The sequence below is a fragment of the Lasioglossum baleicum genome, chromosome 3 (assembly GCF_051020765.1).
Source record: "Lasioglossum baleicum chromosome 3, iyLasBale1, whole genome shotgun sequence".
NCBI classification, from domain to species: Eukaryota; Metazoa; Arthropoda; class Insecta; order Hymenoptera; family Halictidae; genus Lasioglossum; species Lasioglossum baleicum.
Window position 1 is genome coordinate 15,547,081 of NC_134931.1, and position 24,492 is coordinate 15,571,572.

Below are 24,492 nucleotides of genomic sequence, written 5' to 3' on the forward strand. Positions count from 1 at the left end.
GGGTGCATAACTTTATGCACCTATAATTCATAATTATGTTCTGTAGAATATATTGTTTACAATCTACCGGAGCGCTACCTGTGTAAGAAATAATATTCTATTCGACCTTAGATTCTACAAATTTATTTCTAAAACTGTAAATTTGCGTAGGAACACGCCGTCGAGAGATAACAATAACATACAGTGGTCCTAAATAGATGACAGAGTAAGAAAACCAGTTCGAAGCACAAGACACAACTGGATCGCACAATAAATTGGCGCAGTTGTTCGCTTAAGTATGACGTTGCAGGAAAACGGTCTCCATCCTGTCGGTTTTCTTCGGTCAATCGCAATCGTTGTTGCTTCGTAGCCGTATCTAGGCAGGAAATCGAACTGGGATAAGATACAATTTACCGTCGCGGATAACTGAGACATAAAGCGGTGGCTCATGCCCGTGAGCAGATTCATTGGACAACTTGTCGGTGCTCGAACGGCGCCCCATGCTGTTTCCACAAATGGCATTTGCGCCAGTAACATTGCGCAGGACGGCGACTCGGGACTTCCTGTTTATGAACATTGCTCGTACAGGTGGATAGAGATAGAGACTCTTTAATGGAAGATGGTTCGATGGAATAAGCGATGGCAGAATGCTACACCGCGGACATGGACACGTTCCTCATGTTAATCTTTCGGTCACCTTCTGCTCGTTAACTCTGCATCGATGATTCCGGATTTTATCAAACTATAAATCGCGTTGCTGCACGAACGAGAAGGAACCGAATTCCAAAAGCGTAAAACAAGGTGAAGTAAAAGTCTCGTCAACTTTTATTATTAATCGTTTGCACTCTCAAAGATATTTTAACTTGAAAATTGAAAAATTTCTTCCGACCTAGAATAATTCCATTCTATATGATTTTTTTCATCTTATGGATGTGAAATTGATTTGATACCGCGTATACTGTTTAAATGTTTAGTAATTAATTAGTGGAGAGCGGATTTTATGTATTTATGACAATAATGAGTAGGTGCAAAATTGAACACAGTAAAAAGATTAAACGAAGTTAAAGGTTCTGTTTATATCATTCTTAACCTATTAAACATATTAAGAAAAGAAATCAATTTCTATTTTACTCCATTTTGTTGCAATTCAGATAGAGAATTTTTATTTTGTAAACATGTTTAATAATGTAAACAATATTTTGAATAATGGTACAGAAATTTTTAGTGGTGACTCTCTCTGTCAGATTAATGTCACATGAATGAATAATAACTTTTATGGAATCATAGAACGTTATTTTACTTTTGAAAATCAATAACAACTACTATGAATTCTATTGAGCTTGTAATTTAAGAGTCTTGTAAATTTATGTTATAAATGCACCATATTTACGTAAGTATTTGTAACATTTGTTGCTGAAGAAGCATCGCTTTATGAATAAAGCGGAAAAAGTACATTAAGTCGCATTAAAATAATAACTTTTATGGAATCATAGAATTTTATGTAATTTTTGAAAATCAATGGGAGCTACTACGAATTTGATTAGGCTTGTAATCGTGCTGTGTTTCGTCACAAATTAGAAACATAAATAGTATAAAGTACAATAACATAAAGTACGTATAAATATTAATTATTTATATTGCTCCGCAACATGGTAGACTATTTAAGAGCTTTGAGACACAATTTGGCAATAGTGACTAAATTTCTTACATTTTCGTTTGAACAGTTTCAAGGGAATCGCAGCCGCGAATACCTTTTATCATGTGAAACCTGAAAAAACATAATCGTCACTTAACATTATCAAATGTTTCTATTTTTCATTCAATTACCTGAGGAAAGAACGGAACACGATCTTCTTGCCAGACATTCTCTTCCGACGTCGGTATGTAATTTGGGATATCGTTCGTTACAGGTTCACTCCTCGGAAGCCTTACATCTGGGAAAACAACCTCGTTGTTGCTCCTAAAGTCTTCGTTAACTGGAAATAGGACCTCGCTTCCAAAAGCTATTGGTGATTCGGCATCTATCAACGAACCGGTTATAATTCTTCCTTCTGCATTAGTTGTCGAAGGAGCGCCTACAATAGAAGTAAACATTAAAACGATTGATAAAGGAATGACATTTGTAAAACATCACAAAACAGATTTAGATTAAAGTCAAACTCGTGATAAAGATTCTGAACAGAGTCTAATATAAATATGTTATTAAAAATTCCTTTAAACCAAAAAGAAATTTTATTTTGTTGTAGTCGATATAATGCAGGGTGTCTCAAAAATATTATGCTTACTTGAAAGGGACGATTCTCTGTGCCATTTGAGTAACTTTTTCCTTTGCGAAAATGATCTCCGCGGCTTTGATTATTATGATTATTTATTATTGCTTTAAACCGATTGATTTACTTAGCAAGCACAGTATTGTTACATGTAGCTTACATTACATAGGTGTTAACCTTACATTACCCTTTGCACTTCTTTGTCGAGTGTGACCGACATCAGAGAAAAAAAAATGTAAATACACGTTCTTTATATGTATTCTTATATGTATTTGGTTCTTCTTTTATTTTATTTTTTTAGTTAAAAACAAATATAGGTTCCACAAATATAAATTAAAACAAAGTTTGAGAGCTATATCTAATATCATTAGTAAATAAAATTGTTTAAAATAAGTAGCAGTCAAGGAACTGTCCGTTGAAGTAAATTTCAAATAAAACACTTAAAATAGTAGGGAGTTGTTGGCAACAAAATTGAAAAATAATTCGGAGTGCGAAGGGTTAACTGTTGGTAGTTCTAGTGTTAATAGGCATCGGTTAAAAGATCCGAATATTGACTCACGGTGCTGGTTACGGAAACGATTGACTTCTCTGCGTTTCCCGAGGTGAATTCTGTTGAAAAGTCGGAAGAATCCTCCGTTATAATTATTCAAATAATAGACCAGTTGGTTGGGATTTCTCGGACACTTCGGGAAAGCTCTGAAACACGCCACAGAGTCTCCTCTGTTGCTATATCCGAGAATCATAGCCCTGCCGAAGTTCAACAAAGGGGAATGGTCGGCGACGTCGATTTTGGTCAGCCATCTGAAAACAGGAACCGGTAGAAGGATCGAATCTGGCTACTACTATTCGATCGTCAACGCTAGAAAATTGTACGCAAATCTCGTTACGGTCTCGAGAACGTACTCCATGAAAGCGTTTTTGCCGAAGAAGTCGAAGAAATTGGAGGTTTGTTTGCCTAACGATCGCCCGGGAAGTTTTCCGCTGGCCATTTCGCAGAGTATCCTAGGCACGCACTTGTAGTCGTCGTGGCTGGATATTGTGGACAGGGCATTCAAGAGATTCAGTCGAAATCCTGCCGGAAGATCGAACATTCCACCTGATACTGCAGGATAATTCGATTGGTAGTAGCCAGACGCCGTATCCGCCGGAAAGGAGGTTGTCTGATGCGGCTATAAGTAAAAAAGTTCCTGGAAACTTCGTGTGGCAGGTACTGCTGCGCTTATTTCGGTTCTGCTCCATCAATTTCCCTGCTTTCGCGTGGCGAATCTCGTCAAATTATTGAAACGCGACTGGTTCATTTCATTTGTCGAGTTATACAGGGTGACTCACATAAGGAAAGCCAGCTGAATAACTTTTTTTGATATTATGTCGTCGAACTCGTCTCGGAAAATGCTATCGTGTTATGGCAAAAAAAATATATGGTTCTATTTAGCAAACTTAATTCGACTTTGAAAATCCCCCCACCCCATCATTTGAATCCTGAAAAAATTACACCATATGATTGTTCCCTTCGTACCGAACAATGTTCGTAAACAAATTTTTAACTTCAGTACATCACAAGATATTTCTGTTATCAGATAAACGAAGCACCCTGTAGATAGAACAGTGGTCGGCAAACTACGGCTCGCGAGCCACAAACGGCTCTTTGACTACTTGAGTGCGGCTCTTCCACGAATGTGACGTGTTTAAAATAATCTTATTTTATTTCAATTTAATATATAGTATTTGAAAATAATTTTCCATCAGTCAGTGTCTATTATATCTGAACTCAAATAAAGAGCAATTTCTACTCTATTTTTATCAATAGACTACGGATCTTTATGCAAAATAAAAATTGTCTTCATTGATTGTAAGGAATAGAAACTAAATTGAATGTGTTATTTCTTCCCTTAATGATTTGAATAGAAGAGAGAAATCATATATTGACATGTCCAATTAAAAAAATTTTCCGACAGTTTTGAATTTCATCTACTCAATTTTGCTGCAAATGCATAAAGATTACAGCGCAACTAGTTTTAACCGACTTCTAAAAACAGGGTTCTTGACACGAAAATTGGCTCTCGAAAGAAATCTAAATCGTTGTACTGCTGATATTTGGCTCTTTTTAACCGACTTCGAAAAAGGAGGAGGTTCCTCAATTCGCTTCCGAAAAGATTGTATTGTCTTTAAGTTCGTGTGTATTCACATCAATTAAATGGAAATTATATCATACTTTTTAGTGCTTTTTTCGAAGTCGGATTAATTGTTTTTTATAAAATTTTTTTCACTAACTAGTTTGCCGACCACTGGTCTAGTATAAATGACCCAAAAGATTTCTATATAAAAAATTCGAGGTTCTCTGGTTTCCAACATACCGGAGATTGCTCCTGGTCCAGAAGACTCGCAAAAATGTCAGTGAAAGACATCTGTCTGCTCGTTGACTCGTTCCCTTGACTCTTCCTGCCGGTCTGTCCTTCGGTTTGCCGTCCGATGAGATCGCCAGTCAACTGATCGAGACACCTAAGCGACGATACACCTCGACGGTAAATTATCCGGCAGTTTGTCCCGCTCCACGGTAACAACGGTACGATTTTTCTACTCACTGTATCAAATCAGGCGCGCTGTAGTTGTTTCGAGAGCCATCGAAGTCGCAGTAACGAGCGCCATCAATTTCCTGGGCAGGCCTTTGAAACTGATCCTCGGCGCGAGCGTCAAAGCGAAGGAGGAAACAAATAAGGACGAAGTAGAATATCATCGCGTGACTTCTCCGTTTCAACTGTCTAAATTGGTCGTCAATCTTCTGTCGCTCGTGTTCCACCCTTGTTTCTCGGTTCCCGGGAATCCACGATCGCGTTCTTTTAAGGATCTCGTTTGGGTTCGCCGCGCCGTAACACGCTGTCGCCGATTTAACGTATTAATTTCGAGAGAAACTATTCCTGCCTTTGCTCGAGGAGAAATCTGTTACACTTGACACGGTTCGCGAATATATCCCGTAAAGAAATCAACGTTGACGGAAAAGAAATGCTCGTGGCATATTAGGCGACACCGAATTTTTTCGTATTTTAAACGGTCGATTCGCTTTTGAACGTGATTTTCACGGTTTTAAGCGAGTCGCACGAATGACTCACTTCGCGGATGATCGTGTCACAGTTCCGCGGGCAACTGGAACTTTCTTCGGAGCCTCTCTTCGTACACAAAGTCGGCCGGAGAGGCGTAGGTAGGCAGAAACGTCATCGTGAGCTACTCTCACTTCGTGGTCTTGCGTGCCCGCTTTTTCCGCGTGTTAAGCCACGCATGGTTATTATTATTGTAACTGTTATTTAGTGAATAGCTCTCAAACATGTATAATCAAGGGGGAAACAGTCTATTCTAAGTACATAAAGGCAGTGTGCAGCCGCTGTTTCCTCGGAAACGTTGATTGCAAACCTAAAGTTGGAATTGAACTATGAACTCTGTTGTAATAGAATGCTTGAGAAATATAACAGGAAAGAAAACAGGAGAATAATTGAAGGGGAAATAATTAATTAGGAGAAATTTAAAACAGTGCATAGATTAAAAGAATTTACAGTTAACCACAGTAATATATTCGGATACTTGTAAACGGACGATAATTTTTATACTATCAGATCATACCACTTGGATTTTTTTGAGAAGAGAGTTAGAACAATTAATTTACTACATGACGTGAAAATGAAATTTTTTAAAAAATTGCAATTGGTCGGAATTACAAAGAAAATAATAAAAGTTGTTGTTTACAACATTTTTATGTGGACGAATATTGAAAATTTTAAAAATATATTTTGTAGATCTGTGTCAATTATACATATTCTGAACATTTCATCACAATCGGTCAACGTTACAATAAGCTACAAATGTTTATAAATGATGAAAACTGTAGTTTTTCACGATTTCCAACCCATAACTGAAATAAATCTAAGGTATTGCATCTTTTAGATTATGTAAATCTGTACATATAACGTATCTTTTAAATTTAAATATTGGCCAACATAAGAAAGTTCTAAACAACAGCTTTTATTACTTTCTCTGTAATACCAACCGATTACAATGTTTCCAAAAATTTTTTCCCGTCTTGTAGAGAACTAATTGCTCTAACTTCTCAAAAAATATCCAAGTCGCGCGCGCGCGTCTGATCTGATAGTGAAAAAGTTATCGTCCTTTTAAAATTGTCCAAATATTACCGTGTTTCACTGTACGTACATCTATATTATTTTCAACTGATTAGAATGATTGAAGAACCTAAGAAATATGGCTTCTAATCCTTGCAATGAATGCAGACAACTTCTATTTTGCATAAAACCCGCCCTCTAATAATGAATATTCAAACACTTACGTCAATGCACTTAGAACCGGAGTGAGATAAATCGAATTAAAAAGACACAAACAGAATGACTCGGAGAGTTAAAAAAGTACAGAACGTGCGGAAAAATCTGTACTAATCTTGTAAACAATATTGAACACGCAATGTCGAAAAAACAGTGAGTTAAAAAATTGCGTAAACAAGAACAAACAGTGCAAGAGAAAACAAACGGCGAGTGTGACTAATGAATTTATTAATTTCTTGCAACACACGGAAGTAGAAAATATATCACTATACAGGTTGTCCAAAAAATGTCGGAAAACCTTGGAAGGGGTGGTTCCTCAGATCATTTGAAGTAACTCTTTCCTTTGTGTTTTCATACTAATAACTTCATCTGTCCTGTTTCTCAATCATTTAAATCTATCGCCCTCGGCAACCATTTTTCAATGTTGTTTATTTGCTATAATATTGTACAGGGCATCCCAAAAGTGTACCTCCTTGGAAGGCGTGATTCCTGACGTCATTTGAAGCAAATTTTTCCTTTGCGAAAATGTCCTCTGCGGCCTTGTTAAGTAGTTATTAATAAAAAACATAGTCAATGCCAGCGCCACACTTTGATTGGTCCGCGGGTTGTGGTTTTTCGTTAATAATTCCTTAACATAGCCGCGGATGACATTTTACCCTGTATAGTATTGTAGCAAATAAACAACTTTAAAAAATGGTCGTCGACGGTGACAGATTTAGATGATTGAAAAAGAGGACAGATGAAATTATTAGTACGAAAAAAGACATTACAATAAAGATTAGAAATTATGTTCGACAAGTAAATGCACACTCTGTTATTTTAGCTATATTAAATACATTTTGTTGATCAGTGAACACGGGATTGGTACATGACACAAGTATTCGTCGTTGCTCTGGCAAATGTTTGCGAAAGTTCTTGGAATATTCTATAAACAATCTCGTTTCTTATCGAATTTTTCGTGACGCGTGTCTTACGTCTGTCGTTATATAAATGTGTGAAGATTGCAGAAGGAGTTTTCGATTTGTGCTAATGAATAATTCATTACTATAGTCTTTCACGCGGTAGTGATGTCATTCCTACCTTTCCTCGGAGAAAGTAGTATCGATTGGTAAATAATAATGTAAGCACAGTTAAAATAGTGAACTCATTGTGTGCGTAATAGCTATACTAAATTACGGCTTATAAATCATCGTGTCGGAAAGGCAATATTTTTTGTGCTTTATTGATTCCAAGCTGTCCGGAAAAACAGCATAACTGATTAATCATTCTAATAAAGACAGAATGATTATCAGACAGATATATTTATAAAAATGTTTTAGGATGTATCATGACATTATATTTGTTTAACTCTAAATATAGTTTTGATTAACTCTGAAATAATGCATTATTCAAATGCAAATATCACGTACATATGTAGGTCAACATATTTTTCTACGAAAATAATGTGCTATCTAATCCATCACTTTAATATAAATGACGTACTCAATGGCGTAGATTGTCAAAAGATACTAAACTGGCCAGAAGTTTTGAATTATCTGCCGATTTTTAGTAAAATTATGTCAACGCAATCCTTTTTAGCCCTTAGCACTCGAGGGGCAACTCGGGAGTCACCACTAAAAATTGCTGTACCATTATTCAAAATATTATTTACACTATTAAATATGTTGGTATCAAACCAATTACTAAACACTTAAGTATTTTATGAGGTATCATATCAATTTCAAATTCATTTAATGGAATTATTCTAGGTCGAAGGAAATGTTTAATTTTCGAGTCAAAATAGCTCCGAGTGCAAAGAATGAAATATTGGAATTCATATACACATGCAGAGTCACCAGATTAAGACTTCGTGCTCCCTCCCCTCATCTGGCGACTCTGTTCATATAGCGATTCTAAACTTTCAGCCAGTAACGTATCATAGTACAGTAGTGCTCACTTTTTGCTAAATCCCCGAACCATCCCCACTCTTTCCCCTCCACTTTGAGCCTCGAGTTCAGCGGAGCCTTATCTTGGTGTACACAAGGAAAGAGAATAAAACTACTCAAGGAATAGAGATAGATGTACCTGAAAGAGGTGCTGCGAGCTTAAAAGCTATTTGTGCAATAAAAAAATTTCAAATTCAGTCATTTTGGATTGTCGAGATTTTTCTGATTAAACGAGTCCAAACACGTCGTAAATCGGACCAGTTTTATAGACTTTATATAAATAACAACAATTAAAGACATACGTATGAAATCTGTAAAAGTAGACCGATTTACATCATGTTTGGGCTCATTTTAATCGCGAAGATCTCATCGGGGCAAAAAGTTCTGCTTCACCCAACGACAAATAAATTAAAAAATATGAAAAAACTATTACAATATTTTAATTTTACGGTTGGAATTTTAAAATATGATAAATTAAACAATAAATTGCTCGTTAAAGATGAGAATATCTATACTATTTCTACGTCATTTTATATGTTTCTTTAAAATCGTAACTTATAGCCCCGGTCTCCCCTACTGAAGAAGGAAAAATAAATATTTTTTGATAGTTATTAAAGTACATGCGATTTTTCTTAACGAGATGTTTCTTACTCAGTGTGAAGGGGGTAGACTCCTTTTCCAGGATTGCAAGATTGCGGGATTTGCCTTTTCATTTCTCGATCATACAAACACGGGGTTTTTCAGTAATCAAAAACGCTAGATATAAGATCGATCTAGGGCGCTATCTCCCTCAAAAGACCTATTTTTTCGTTTACGAGGCGTAATTTGCATTATTCGGAAGCATATAACAGCGCATGTAGCTATTTACGCCTCGTAAACGAAAAATAGATCTTTTGAGGGAGATAGCGCCCTAGATCGATCTTCTATCTAGCGTTTTTGATTACTGAAAACCCCCGTGTTTGTATTATCGAGAACTGAGAAGGCGAATCCCACACCCTTGCAATCCTGGAAACGAGTATACCGCCTTAAGTAAATTATAGAAGGAGTATGTCGAAACTTCGGGGAACACTGCTGTAAAGGAAGAATTTTGCTTCCGGATCCCAATGTTTGTACAGCTAAGTGAACAGTACTGTATTAAGGAACAGAATTTGAGACGTCAGTGAACGAGATTAGTTAACAAACGCGGCCAGAGTAGACGGGATTCAGGTAACGTTAGAGCCTTAAACGTAATAACTAATTGTATCGCGCCTCCGGTTGTTTCTGTAACAGGGGATTCTTGTTACTTGGAGCTACTCATCTCAAGGATTAACGGACACGGGCTCGGGCACGAAGGGAACAGAAGTGGCCGGTTGGTGTGCAGTGCGCAAAGAGGTGCGGAGACGCGTCATCGGGATATTTACAATCTGTACAGAGGACTCTTGCCGGTTTTGTACAACATAAATAGCAGTTTACAGTTAATCCGAGGATGTTGTGTCGCCACAGCCTCTACCTCTCTTCGCCAGCTGATGACACAGTCTTGGGCTGCCTATAATGTCGCCCAGGAACACGCTCAATAAATAATTCTCCTTCACTGGGTTCGGCGATGATTTGTACTCGCTGTAAACCGAAGAATTTACCACGTTAGCTTCACGGGCCTGCTGCATGTGCATTTACTGGAAAGCGTGACTAATGATCGGGGTTAAGGGCCTAGACCAGCAATAGAAATCCGCCGGTCCCGTGTACAATTGCGCGATACGGGAATCGTATGAGTTATCGAGGGGCGATGATGACTTTTCGTATCGATGATCGGTGTCTCCCTAATGGGGATTGAAGACTGTTTGTTTTTGAAGCAACGTGACCTGTCCAATAAATGAACACTTGGGCTGCATGTCTGTTGAAATTAGTATTCGCAGATCGTTATTTCATTTCCTGAATGCTATTTCTATAAGTAGGCTGCGTCATGTTCTTACGTTTCAGAACACAATTCGGTGATTATTTACGAACTGGTTCCGTTTTCCGATTTTGATTAAATTTATGGGGGTACACTTGTTTCCAGGATTGCAAGCGTGCGGGATGCGCTTTCTCATTTCTCGATCATGCAAAGATGGGGTTTTTCAGCAGACAAAAGCGCTAGATAGAAGATTAATGTAGGTCGCAATCGCCCTCAAAAGTTCTATACATATTACGAATAATGCCAATTACGCTGCCGAATAATGCAAATTACACCTTGTAAACGTAAAAATAGGTCTTCTGAGAGCGACTGCGGCCCAGATTGATCTTTTATCTAGAGCTTTTAAGCAATGAAAACCCCATCTTTGCATTATCGAGAAATGAGTCTACCCCTTTAAATATGTTACTAATTGTTCCTAATTGTCTCTTTTAGTTTTTTCGATATTCGCAAAGGTATCTTTTAAGTATCAGTTAGGGTTTAGTATGAAAAATATAGTTGCCTTTTTTATTACACATTAATCTCGATCATTATTAATAGAAACTGAAAAAATTTTAGCCATTATGTCAAAAGATCCAACTATTCTTGTATTAAAATCATATTGTCATTGAAATAATTATTTAACCGTGCCACTTGCTTACGTAAAAGACTGTCTTAAATATATTGTTCACGTTGGTTGGAAACGAAACACATTTCTGGGATAAGCTAATATAAGAAAAACGAATAATACCTGTAATATTGTAGTATCTACATTCTATAAAATAATTTCTGACTGAGTCACAATATACACACCAAGCTGATTATTTTTCACGTGAAGATAGGCATACAATATTAGTATTATATTAGTATTTAAGTCTATTCCAACTTTTGGATAAACCTAACTGCGCATAAGTATTAGCACGATTTAGCAAGGGTGAGCAAGGAGGGTAGTAACGTAAAGTTAACTGCAATCAAGGGTCTACTAAAAGATTGAGCATTCTTGGATTTGAGAAACTGTGGAACTAACGAAATCCAACGTTCCCCAAGACCGGTAGTCCCGAGATCCCGTCTAAATTCCAGGAATTCCCCGATAATTCGTGGAGAACGATTGTGCTGATAAATCGTTAAAAGGGGCTGGGAGCGAAGGTGGCTGTCCTTCTAATGGGCTGCTGGCACTTTCTTCCAATAGAGAAGCTAATAGAAATCCGTGCTACCGTGTCTAGACCGTTCCCTCCGTAGGCTAGCAGCGAACGAGCTTCCACTAAATTCAGTTGCGAGTAACGCCGGGAGCAGATAGCCTTTAATGGCGGCCTCCACGACCGTCCTAATGCATCCTGATAACTCTGTTCCATCGTTTGTCCCTCCGCAGTCCTCATCCTTACGCCTCTACCGTTTTACGAGCGTCGCGAGCTATCTACTCGTAGCGTTCGAACGGCTTATCAGCGATTCGACGACGCTGTTTGCCTGCCAGCACGCGTCACCGACGACGAAATTCATGTCGGTTAAACGATTCTGACACCTGCGCCCACGCGTGCACATCCGGATCAACCGGACGTTTCGACTAGAAAGGACAACGAGGAGGAAAACAATGGATTGAAATTGAAAGTTGCCGTTCACGAGAAACTACTGGGGCTGTACTGCGGTATGAGCCACACTTTATGAATCAAGATCTTGAGGAAATACGAGAAGGGGCGAGAGAACCCAGAATATAAAATTTTAATGATGGGTCTTTATTAGTTTTTGAAATATTAAATTGAGTATAATCTAAATCTAAATAATTATTAACTCTGACGAGTCTCGCATTCGACAATTCGCTCCAGAAAATCGAATCGGATCAATACCAATTTGCTATGTAGCGAGGTAGATTTTGGTAATTATTTAGATAAGGGTCCTTCTCCTCTTCGATTCTGACGACCTTGAAATATGTTATCAAGGTCGAAACAAAGAGCAGGTCATTCTAGCCAAAACAATCGAGGTGACCTCGAAATCTCCGAAACGCCTTTACCCACAAAAACTACGTACTGTATGTAACATTTTCAGAAAATGTATAGTTCAACAATTATTCGTGGTAATCAAATTAGCTGAAACATCCTGTACAAATACGTTGTAGACATTTGGGTAATACAAGTACAATACAATATGCGGATAAAACATAATGAGTGTCCACTAGGATCGATCTTATTTTTCAACTATGAACTTTTGAGCACGCCGCCCCCTAAAATTGTTCCTTTTCATGAAAAATAATACATAAGTAACTAGACTGCGCATTTTATGCATTTATGACAAAAATGAGTAGGTGTAATTGAAAACAGCAAAAATATTAGAAAAATTTAAACATACTATTATATTATTCTCAACCTCAACCTACTAAACATAATAGGAAAGAAAATAAATTTCTAATTCACTCCAGTTTGTTGCAATTCAGGTAAGAAATTTTTATTTTGCATAAAAATCCGCAGTCTAAATATGTATTTATGTCGAACGTCAACTTCTCTACTTTTTAAATTAGTATAAGAACACAACTAAAAGAATTGGTATTGTTAATAAATATTCAATATTCAATATATATTTACAAAAATATAAGCATTATATATTGCGGTACTATTATCATAAATATTTTTACACAAGAAGAATGTTTAGTCATAAATTATGACTCATAATGAAAAGTCTTTCCTTCATATAAATTTCCATCCATATAAAATTTCATATTTACCAAAACTTTAACGTCAATGTGCCACGTCTCCACTTATCCAATTAACTTCATCTTTGGCAAGAATTATTTTCTAACCCAATTACACAATTTTATAAGGCGGCGTGAGAAAAATCTTGCGAAAAAGAAAAGTTCAGCAGGTATAGCTAAGGTCCACCCTAGCGTCCATGTACCTAACTGGATAAAGACTAGTAAATATTCATCCACTCTCAACTATCTCATGTGATAATAATAAAACTTATCTCGTATACTCGACATGTACTCACAAATAACAGTTTAACCTTTGAATCGCCTCGAGTCACCGAGAATTTCATCAGCGAGAATAAAGTTTGTCAGGTGAATAATTACACATGCGTTTTAATCACATCGATTAGTGGGGCGGATCAGTGTCAGAAGGAAAAGGGGATTGAGGGGAGGAGATCTATTGGATTACGGCTTAGTGCACAAATGGGTCAGTAGTTTTCCGCAATGTGCTAACGCGACCCGTTATTCAGCTTCCTATCGATAGTGTTTCACAAGTCGACCGATCGGGATGAAGGGGGAAAACCAGTCCCCGAAGACGCGCGAGCTCCGGCCCGTAAACTTCAGGGTCGTGGTTACACAATCCACTGCACCGCGACAAATAAAGATGCACTCGTATCTACATAAAATGCAACGATGTTGAGCATACGCTAACGAAATCGCGTTACCGGCGCCTCTTGTTTTACTGATGTGCTCTTACAATCGATCTTCGGAGGTCGAACGATAACTATAAACGTCGATTTGTATTGACCGTTCAGTCACGAAACGATTCGATAAACAAATATATTTTTGCAGACTATTCAATGCGGATGTTTGTTGTGTAACGTCACGATTCAATTTGGGCATTTACGCATTACACAAATGGCGTCCGACATTTTCATAAAGAATGTTCTCGCTGATGCGCTACGTGTCTGAAGGCGTTGGAAAGTGACTGAATGTACAAACACAGACGAAGTGAGTTGATGCTGTTTTGAAATATTCAAAATTATCAACAGAAGAAATAAATTTCTGTCCTACCCCCCCCCTTTTCTTGCAAGTGACGCACACGCAATCTATTTTGATTATAATAATCAGGCTCCGGAGTTCATGCATTTATGACAAAAATGAATACGTGTAATTTAAGACAATGAGAAAATTAAAAGACTTTAAAAGTATTAACGTATTATTTTCATTACATTGTGAAATTATTCGTGAAAAATATAAATTTATATTTAGCTCCTGTATCATGCAATTGGTGCACAAACAAAATGAATTAACTCGCCATCCCCAGTTAAAAAGGATAAAATTCGGGCAACCATCATGACCTGCGAGAGATATAAAACATTCACAGTACCTGAAGACGACGTTCCAGTCGAGATCACGTTCCTTGCTACGGTTTCGCAGCGTCCGATCCGCGTACTTGGCACAAATTCTTTCATAAATGCAAACGTTGCTGCCGAGCTCAGCTACCAATTTCTTCTCGACCTGACCAACGTCTAGGATTTCTTCGTCATGGATTAAAGGCAGGTCTCGCTTTGTTCGACTTACATAAGTCGCTGAAAACGAAAGGAAATGTGGATTGAGATGTGGAAAGAAACGTGGGTTCACGATTCATTATTCAGTATTTTGCAAATGTAAATTAATATTTAATTACTAGATCTACCGAAAAGTTCTGTTCGGTGTAAAACATTATTATCGTTATTACTACAATTTTACTTGTTTTTCGTGTACAAAATCTCGTCTTCATAATAAAATTCTCCCTAGAAAATTCTCGGTTCCCTATAATGTAACTTTTCATTGATGTATATGCTTCCATCTTTTAAGTTTAAGTCTTTATTTCTAACTATTTGAAAATTTATATGTATAGAGTGTATAAAATGTAATGGTCGTCCGTCATAAGGGTGAATGTACGCATCTGGATCGGTGGACAAATCCGTAACGTAAAAACCGTAACCCTCTTTGCAAACTGCACATGTAAGATATGTTATAACTAATTGGTATTCATGTGGTCGCTAATGACCTCGCTGTTAATGCGACCACATTAACACTAAACCTACCACGACGGGACAAATAACCCATTTTAGATTATTTATTTGACAATTATTGAGGTTGTAAAGGTGTTTTCGTGGGAACTGATTGAATACATTTTTTGACTCCAGTATATATTACAGTAATAATCGCACAAAATATAAGTAAATTTAATCTTGTTATTTTTATAATACCGTACACATTAGTCACTTTTGATGATCGGTAGGTTTAGTGTTAAAATAAACTATAAATAAACAAACAAATATTTTGATTATGATCGGTTTAACTTCTCGTTCGCTGTCACGATTTCCGAAAGTGTGTTGCGTAGTGCTTACTAATCGTGTAGAAGCATGGTGTTTTGTGCTTCGAACATAGGTTTCGGAAGACAAGCACAGTTATTCGGACGTATTGGCGTATGTAAGTAAATAATAGTGTGCTGTGGATCCGACGGAGGTACAGAAGATTTTGAAAAGTTTGTAAGTATACACACACACTTTACATTGGTATTTTATATTTATATTGTGAGATTCTTATGTATGACAATATATGTATATGTATAAGAATTTCTTTTTCATATTTTGCAACTTCACATTTATTCAACTTTCACGTTGATAATTTAATTATTGGATTTTTGAAATAATCGTCTTATAAAGTTCATATCTGTTAAAAAGAGTAGAATTATATTAATTCGACTGCGGATTTTATGCCTTTATGACAAAAATGAGTAGATCAAATTCAAAACTTTTCAATACTGTTACACTATTTCTGCCTCATTGCAATTATTAAGAGAAAAAATACATTTTTTCGATGTCTGCTGTTTTGACTTGCAAAAATTCTATTTTGCATAAAGACCCGTAATCGAATAATAATAATTTTTGCCAGCTTTTTAGCTGGTAACGATTTTTATCTTATGCGCGTTACGAACAGTATAAAAAAACTTATTTTAGCATAATTAGTTATGATTATTATTATTCCGTATTATTCCAGATCTGCCAAAATGGATATTGATGCTTGAAAGCATTATACAGTACGACATCGATTATCCGATGGATAATCGAGACCCGAGGAAATAATTAAAATGTACATTATATTGTATTCCAAAATAAATTTTTTATTTTTGAAAATTTACTTCCCTTCATAATATAATCATATTTAGACATAAATTTGTTGATAATCGGGTCGTATCTTACATCATTGTTCATAATTTCAAATAGGTTAAAACCATCTTTTAACAAGTTGTCTCATTGCCTGAATAAGAAATGTAGTTTGTTTAATACCCGAAGACATTTAATCTACATTTTGATTCTGCTCTGAATAATTTGTGACATGACCCCCACTGCGTCTATTCAAGTCATCCAATGACAGCAGTCAGTCAACGGTAATGCATTATGCAGGTTTCAATCTACACTTTCGCACTGCTTGATTTCTGTCATCAGTCTGGGTGACGGTCATCAATCCAATCACTCAAAACTGTTTAAATGAGAGTCAACGACTCCTTCGATTATCGTTTTAATGAAAATTGACATTCTCAATTCAAGTCCATTTATATTGATCCGTCAGAGGTTTATTACATTTCAATCTTTCCTTTCTTAGTTTAAAGCCAATCAAATTAGTATATAGGATTACATAATATGTACGTGAGTCTACTTCTGAATCAACTTCCGGTAACAGTGCAACACTTTCATAAATAGTATGCAGCATTTTTGTAATAATTTCAATTCGACTTCCCTCTACCTTTCGTGGAAAGTAAGTTTCACTTTAAGTTAGTTAGGTTCTAAAATATACAACTCGCATACTATCATATAATCTCTTTATCGTGCATATTTCAAGACCATTCGAATAACAAGCATGCAGCCTATGAATTGATGACAAAAAATGACTTGTTACTAAACACATGAATACTTGAATACTGATGAATATGTGAATAATAATGATTAAAATGCGGATCTTCATGCATTTATGGCTTTCGAAAATTTTCAAAAAAAAATGCTATAATATAAAATTCTACAGAATTTAGTACGATTTTTATTTATCCCAGATCTACAAAAGCTACTACCACTGAAAAGCAGATTTTATTTGTTTCCACCGTCTCAAAATTTGCCTACAAAAATTGAAAATTGAATAAACATCCGCGGTCTAATAATGACGAATACTTTTTAAAATTGTTAGTGTCAAAACGCGTGTGTACACAAATGATAAAACTATAATTTTAATTCAGATTAAAATTCCTTGGAAAGCACTAATTATTTCAATTTTTCATTGGGACGCGATACTTTGAAAGAAGTTGAGAATATTAAGAAAGGATTAATTTTCATGTGATAAAGTGTAATTGGATATAAGGATCGATAGAATCTGTTAATCGATGCGTAGTGATTTCAATCGTCCGAATCGATGAATCAACTTAGCACAATCAATTTACATTCAGGAAACAGCAAGTTACGCTTGCATTACACGGTATTCCATCGCTTCGGTAGAGAAGTCACAACAAGTGGAACACTTTCGCTTTCACTGCTCGCCGATTCGATCCACGCGCGGAACCAAGATGAATTCGGGTTACCTACGTTCCTCAGTTCCGATTCCTTTTTCCCTCCGTAATCGGCACAGCACTCGCGCCATTTTCGAAACATTGAACCTACTCGATTTTTCTTTCCGTCTCATTACGATTTGCACCAATAAACTCCTTTAATTTAGAACTAACTTGTACGACTCGAGAAATCTATTATTTCGATAGCAAACGCATTGTAAACTACCGAATCTACCACTGCATTTATTATTCGATATTTAACTCCTTGCCGTATTTTAACGAGCCACACTCGTCATCAAGATTTTGAACAAAGTCTAACAAATATGAATGTTACGCCTTCCTTTTTAATTGAAATAAAATTTGATTCGTTTGTAATCAATATTTAAGCTTTAAAATAAATGTAGCGATAGAAAAAATATTACATTTTTTCGGATGTAGACGACTATAACTGTAAAGAAATTGATACGGCAAGGAGTTAACAACAGTATTTAATGTTTTAAAGCTCTCTTCACTTCTGTTGAAGTTTCTCTTGCATAACAATAGGTAGACAACTGAGTAAATCTTTGTTACTTTATTTGTTTCATAGAAACGTATATAGACGAAACATTACGTTTATAAATTTGGATTTGTAGATGGATTCTTATGAATATATCCACGTAAATGTATTTTTGTGATAGAGAACGCATTTTTATACGAGATTATTAACCATAAATCATATAATTTGAATGTCATCACTAGACTCCGGTTTATATGCATATATGACACAAAATGGATTGGTAGAATACAATGCTATAGAAACAATTGAAGATTTGAATGAATTTACAAAATTATTGAAAGAGGAAATGCACATTTTCATTTAATTATTATTAATGCAAAAGCGATATAAGTCAATATTTATGTGTTTGGTTTAACACCACATCTCAAGGATTTATTTAAATAAAATTACTATAATTTTAGCGTGGTTTGTATAAGACAAACGTAACATTCTTCAATAATATTGTATTTTATAGAATTTCTGCTTACAGTACTTTCTCAGTATCTGTTTTGACCTGCATCATTTTTGCATGGAACAGCTCAATTGCGTTACGCAACATGTATTAAAATTAAGCAGAGATATTCACATCAAAGCAAGTCAATGAACACAAAGTTTTCTCGGAAATCTTACCAGGATTAAGAGAGTAGGCTAACTTCTTTACGAAATTAGAGATCCTGACAGCAGCAATGATTACCGGGAAGCCGACCAGTTGTACCGGAAGTTCGAACGCCGGTTCGTCCGGAGTCGGAGATACAGCAACCAAAGAAAGTGCCAGGAAGTAACATCCGACGAAGAAAACTGCTTGGTTCAGTCGCATAGTGGAACGCTATCTATAGAATTGATTACACACCTTCTAAATAATTTTTTCTACGATATTTCTCAATCAAAATTACCAATATATTAAAATTTTAATTCCTACACGTTAAACCTCTTTTTAAAGAATAGTAGTCGGGTTGACAATTAATGGTCGTTCGAAATACAATAGTTTAACCAAAGAAAATGATAAAACTTCTGGTCTGAACCATTTTGATTCTTTAATTTAATCAGCACCAGGATAATATCATTTCATTACAATTTAATACCTCAATTTAACGATACTTTCTCGACAATTATGAAGTTTTTGAAATTACCTTTACGGCGCTTTTGACAATGTTCAAAAATGCTAGGATATAAAATATGACAGAATTTCGTACGATTTTAATTTATCCCAGTTCTGCAAAAAGGCTATACTGCCACGGCAAATAAGATTCAATTTTATTCCACTTTCTTAAAATTCGACTACAAAAATTTGAGAATTGCATTCTAGAATTGCAGTCTAGTCGTTGCATCAGCAAGAAATATTTCGCAGATTATTAAAATTTAAGTTAAGTATTAAGACCAGGTGTGTGAATGTATAATCGCAGAATCTACAATTTCACGAGGTTACTCCTTCTTTTTCACTTCTACAAACTCGATAAGATTTGACATAATTTCTTCGTCGTGCATGGAGTAAATAGTTATGTAATCTCACGACTACAGCTAACTCAGACCACTTACACTTTCCACCCACCTAATAATTAAATAACAATGTCACCAACAAACTCTACACCCTGTCAGATTGCTACTTAAACTCTATCACGTCTCGATCACGGAAGAAAACACTCCGGCCACCAATCGAATCACCGGAACCTTGTTTATAGAAATCCTTCGACCGCGCGACTCGTTTGCTCACGCTTCCAGACCACGTACAGTTCGGCAGATTCGTCGCGACTCTAACCGATTCTCTTTCGATCGCGGATTACCGGTGCACCGGCTGTGAAAAACGTGGTGGTTGGCTGCTTCTTTGGTAAAAACCCGTTGCCGAGTGTTTCTCCGGGCAAACGTAGGCTGAGCTCGTTCACGCCGGCCAAGAGAAAGTGATCGCCCCTTCCCGACGTCGCATTCAAACGAACGGCGAGTGTCGGATTGCGACATTTAGTGCGGCAACGGGGCTCGTACGTGACGTCCTTCCTGAAGCCCCCTTGATGGTCCCGTTGCGTCCTCTTCAAGGTCGCTACCATTTCCCAGCGGTGCTTCTCCACTCATCCGATCCTTTCACGAAGAAAATGTAACACAATAGTACAGCCTTAGACCATATATTATACATACATATACAGAGTGTCCCAGCTAACTTGACCACCTTGAATATCTTTGTTGTTTTTAAAGATACGTCGTACTAACTAAGACGATACATTAGTAAATAAACGCTAATGGCTTAGTATGATATTAATGATGTTTTCGAATTATTTAAATTGAAATATCTCCTGAACTACTAACTTTTCGACATACGTTAGGTTATACGATATAGGTTAGTACCTTTTTATAACGAATGTCCAGCTGCATCGATTGATGTATTAAAAAATACCTCATTCCATTGAAAAAAATGAAGATGACCTTCATATCTCTAAAAAAATTACATAAAAACAAAAATTTTTTGGTAACGTATTAGCCCCATTTTGCCATTCAACTTTGTCCTTCAGACATTTGACGTATCTTTAAAAATAACAGAGATATTCAAGGTGGTCAAGTTAACTGGGACAACCTGTATATTATACTTGTAGACCCAGCTTCAGATAAGATAGCATGCTGTATTCCAAGATTACTTCATGCATCATGCAGATGAGGGATGTGGGCAAAGTGCTACAGTCTGTTGAGAACTCGCAGTACCATGAAGCTAAAGTATAATAAGAAGTTTAATTTTATTTCCTTATAACTTACTTTCTATATAGAAAAAGAATAGTAAGAACAATATACATATGTGTATATGTGATATTAAGTATAAAATAGTTACTTGTAAAAAGATATATTTGCATCACGGTTTTGTCGTTCCTTGCAATTCTTTATGCAACAAGTTTGCACCATTTTCCCAAGTGTTTACGAAATAATGAATAAATATACTTGTATACCTTGCTTTTATTATATATCGCTATCCACCATTTTGAATTATCTTGTGATGTGACTTGTGGGCACCACATACTCCGTTATCTTGAAACACTGCGTCCTATGTATATTCTATACCTATGCCGACTCTATAGCTATACACATATGGTCTAAGACAGAGTTGGGCAGTATTTAAATAAAAAGTAACTAAATCCGGATCCAACTAAAAGATAAGTAACTAATATTCGTGATCTTAAGGTTCGGATCCAAAAGGAACTTGATCCGAAATTTAATTAGTTATTTTTGTATCCGAAGCAGAAGAATCCGAAGCTACGGATCCATTTGTAACTAGTTAATGTAACTAATTCAAAGTTCCTTTCGGATCCTTTAAGTTCCTTTTGACCAGCTCGAGGCTTGAATGAACACGTTCCGAGGCCCGAGGGTCGGGCCCCGAGACCTGAGCCCAGAACACAATAACAGTTCAATAAACACGGCCGGGGAATCGCCCGGCCGTGTTTATAGCACCACTCGGCCTATGCCGCCAAGGCACCGATGATGGGCAGAAAAATTGAATTAGTTACTTTTTCCAAGATATCTTTTCAACTAAAAGCAGCAAGCAGTGACCGAATTCTATCGAATTTAGACTTTTCTTAATCGGCAGAACGCCACGAATTGGCTCGTGTGACTTTCGTGAGGGCAGCACGGAAAATAAATAAGTTCAGGTTTCACGTGTCAGGGGTTTCATGCCGAGCTACCTGCCTGACCGGGGGATCGCCTGGCCGTGTTTATAGCACCACTCGGCCTATGCGGCCGAGGCACCGATGATGGGCAGAAAAATTGAATTAGTTACTTTTTCCAAGATATCTGTTCAACTAAAAGCAGCAAGCAGTGACCGAATTCTATCGAATTTAGACTTTTCTTAATCGGCAGAACGCCACGAATTGGCTCGTGTGACTTTCGTGAGGGCAGCACGGAAAACAAATAAGTTCGGGTTTCACGTGTCAGGGGTTTCATGCCGAGCTACCTGCCTGACCGGGGGATCGCCCGGCCGTGTTTATAGCACCACTCGGCCTATGCCGCCGAGGCACCGATGATGGGCAGAAAAATTGAATTAGTTACTTTTTCCAAGATATCTGTTCAACTAAAAGCAGCAAGCAGTGACCGAATTCTATCGAATTTAGACTTTTCTTAATCGGCAGAACGCCACGAATTGGCTCGTGTGACTTTCGTGAGGGCAGCACGGAAAACAAATAAGTTCGGGTTTCACGTGTCAGGGGTTTCATGCCGAGCTACCTGCCTGACCGGGGGATCGCCCGGCCGTGTTTATAGCACCACTCGGCCTATGCCGCCGAGGCACCGATGATGGGCAGAAAAATTGAATTAGTTACTTTTTCCAAGATATCTTTTCAACTAAAAGCAGCAAGCAGTGACCGAATTCTATCGAATTTAGACTTTTCTTAATCGGCAGAACGCCACGAATTGGCTCGTGTGACTTTCGTGAGGGCAGCACGGAAAATAAATAAGTTCAGGTTTCACGTGTCAGGGGTTTCAGGCCGAGCTACCTGCCTGACCGGGGGATCGCCTGGCCGTGTTTATAGCACCACTCGGCCTATGCCGCCGAGGCACCGACGATGGGCAGAAAAATTGAATTAGTTACTTTTTCCAAGATATCTTTTCAACTAAAAGCAGCAAGCAGTGACCGAATTCTATCGTATTTACACTTTTCTTAATCGGAAGAACGCCACGAATTGGCTCGTGTGACTTTCGTGAGGGCAGCACGGGAAATAAATAAGTTCAGCATTCGCTCCTTTGCGGTAGTAGGCCGAGCTACCTGCCTGGCCGGGGGATCGCCCGGCCGTGTTTATAGCACCACTCGGCCTATGCGGCCGAGGCACCGATGATGGGCAGAAAAATTGAATTAGTTACTTTTTCCAAGATATCTGTTCAACTAAAAGCAGCAAGCAGTGACCGAATTCTATCGAATTTAGACTTTTCTTAATCGGCAGAACGCCACGAATTGGCTCGTGTGACTTTCGTGAGGGCAGCACGGAAAACAAATAAGTTCAGGTTTCACGTGTCAGGGGTTTCATGCCGAGCTACCTGCCTGACCGGGGGATCGCCTGGCCGTGTTTATAGCACCACTCGGCCTATGCCGCCGAGGCACCGATGATGGGCAGAAAAATTGAATTAGTTACTTTTTCCAAGATATCTTTTCAACTAAAAGCAGCAAGCAGTGACCGAATTCTATCGAATTTAGACTTTTCTTAATCGGCAGAACGCCACGAATTGGCTCGTGTGACTTTCGTGAGGGCAGCACGGAAAACAAATAAGTTCGGGTTTCACGTGTCAGGGGTTTCATGCCGAGCTACCTGCCTGACCGGGGGATCGCCCGGCCGTGTTTATAGCACCACTCGGCCTATGCCGCCGAGGCACCGATGATGGGCAGAAAAATTGAATTAGTTACTTTTTCCAAGATATCTTTTCAACTAAAAGCAGCAAGCAGTGACCGAATTCTATCGAATTTAGACTTTTCTTAATCGGCAGAACGCCACGAATTGGCTCGTGTGACTTTCGTGAGGGCAGCACGGAAAATAAATAAGTTCAGGTTTCACGTGTCAGGGGTTTCATGCCGAGCTACCTGCCTGACCGGGGGATCGCCTGGCCGTGTTTATAGCACCACTCGGCCTATGCCGCCGAGGCACCGATGATGGGCAGAAAAATTGAATTAGTTACTTTTTCCAAGATATCTTTTCAACTAAAAGCAGCAAGCAGTGACCGAATTCTATCGAATTTAGACTTTTCTTAATCGGCAGAACGCCACGAATTGGCTCGTGTGACTTTCGTGAGGGCAGCACGGAAAATAAATAAGTTCAGGTTTCACGTGTCAGGGGTTTCATGCCGAGCTACCTGCCTGACCGGGGGATCGCCTGGCCGTGTTTATAGCACCACTCGGCCTATGCCGCCGAGGCACCGATGATGGGCAGAAAAATTGAATTAGTTACTTTTTCCAAGATATCTGTTCAACTAAAAGCAGCAAGCAGTGACCGAATTCTATCGAATTTAGACTTTTCTTAATCGGCAGAACGCCACGAATTGGCTCGTGTGACTTTCGTGAGGGCAGCACGGAAAATAAATAAGTTCAGGTTTCACGTGTCAGGGGTTTCAGGCCGAGCTACCTGCCTGACCGGGGGATCGCCTGGCCGTGTTTATAGCACCACTCGGCCTATGCCGCCGAGGCACCGACGATGGGCAGAAAAATTGAATTAGTTACTTTTTCCAAGATATCTTTTCAACTAAAAGCAGCAAGCAGTGACCGAATTCTATCGTATTTACACTTTTCTTAATCGGAAGAACGCCACGAATTGGCTCGTGTGACTTTCGTGAGGGCAGCACGG

The 24,492-nt window shown here is 37.8% G+C and overlaps 2 protein-coding genes across 3 annotated transcripts; both read right to left on the bottom strand.

The window, feature by feature from the left end:
* Positions 1-294: 294 nt before the first annotated feature.
* LOC143222002 (uncharacterized) lies at positions 295-5,697 on the bottom strand. Its single transcript, XM_076447800.1, has 6 exons — positions 4,832-5,697; positions 4,604-4,748; positions 3,153-3,418; positions 2,809-3,050; positions 1,807-2,054; positions 295-1,747 (listed from the first exon to the last, which is right to left on the bottom strand). The coding sequence occupies exons 1-6, from the start codon at positions 4,981-4,983 to the stop codon at positions 1,706-1,708; spliced, it is 1,095 nt and encodes a 364-aa protein (XP_076303915.1). The 5' UTR covers positions 4,984-5,697; the 3' UTR covers positions 295-1,705.
* Positions 5,698-9,403: 3,706 nt separating this feature from the next.
* Positions 9,404-20,216, bottom strand: LOC143222003 (uncharacterized). 2 transcript variants are annotated; one of them, XM_076447802.1, is made up of 4 exons: positions 19,736-20,216; positions 18,830-19,029; positions 14,467-14,668; positions 9,404-10,092 (listed from the first exon to the last, which is right to left on the bottom strand). In XM_076447802.1, exons 2-4 carry the CDS (start codon positions 19,014-19,016, stop codon positions 9,951-9,953), a joined length of 531 nt encoding a protein of 176 aa, XP_076303917.1. In that variant the 5' UTR covers positions 19,017-19,029; positions 19,736-20,216; the 3' UTR covers positions 9,404-9,950. The 2 variants fall into 2 exon arrangements, with proteins under 2 accessions (XP_076303917.1, XP_076303916.1); XM_076447801.1 differs by having other exon boundaries at positions 9,409-10,092; positions 19,749-20,207.
* Between the last annotated feature and the right edge of the window lie 4,276 nt (positions 20,217-24,492).

Excerpts from the sequence above, each read along its gene's own strand:
- LOC143222002 (XM_076447800.1), bottom strand. The coding sequence starts at position 4,983 with ATGATATTCTACTTCGTCCTTATTTGTTTCCTCCTTCGCTTTGACGCT. Across the intron at positions 3,051-3,152 it reads GGCAAAAACGCTTTCATGGA|ATGGCTGACCAAAATCGACG; the intron begins GTACGTTCTCGA and ends TCCTGTTTTCAG. Across the intron at positions 2,055-2,808 it reads TCGTTTCCGTAACCAGCACC|GCGCTCCTTCGACAACTAAT; the intron begins GTGAGTCAATAT and ends CTTCTATTGTAG.
- LOC143222003 (XM_076447802.1), bottom strand. The coding sequence starts at position 19,016 with ATGCGACTGAACCAAGCAGTTTTCTTCGTCGGATGTTACTTCCTGGCA. Across the intron at positions 14,669-18,829 it reads AGCCTACTCTCTTAATCCTG|CGACTTATGTAAGTCGAACA; the intron begins GTAAGATTTCCG and ends TTTCGTTTTCAG. Across the intron at positions 10,093-14,466 it reads GACTGGAACGTCGTCTTCAG|CGAGTACAAATCATCGCCGA; the intron begins GTACTGTGAATG and ends TTCGGTTTACAG.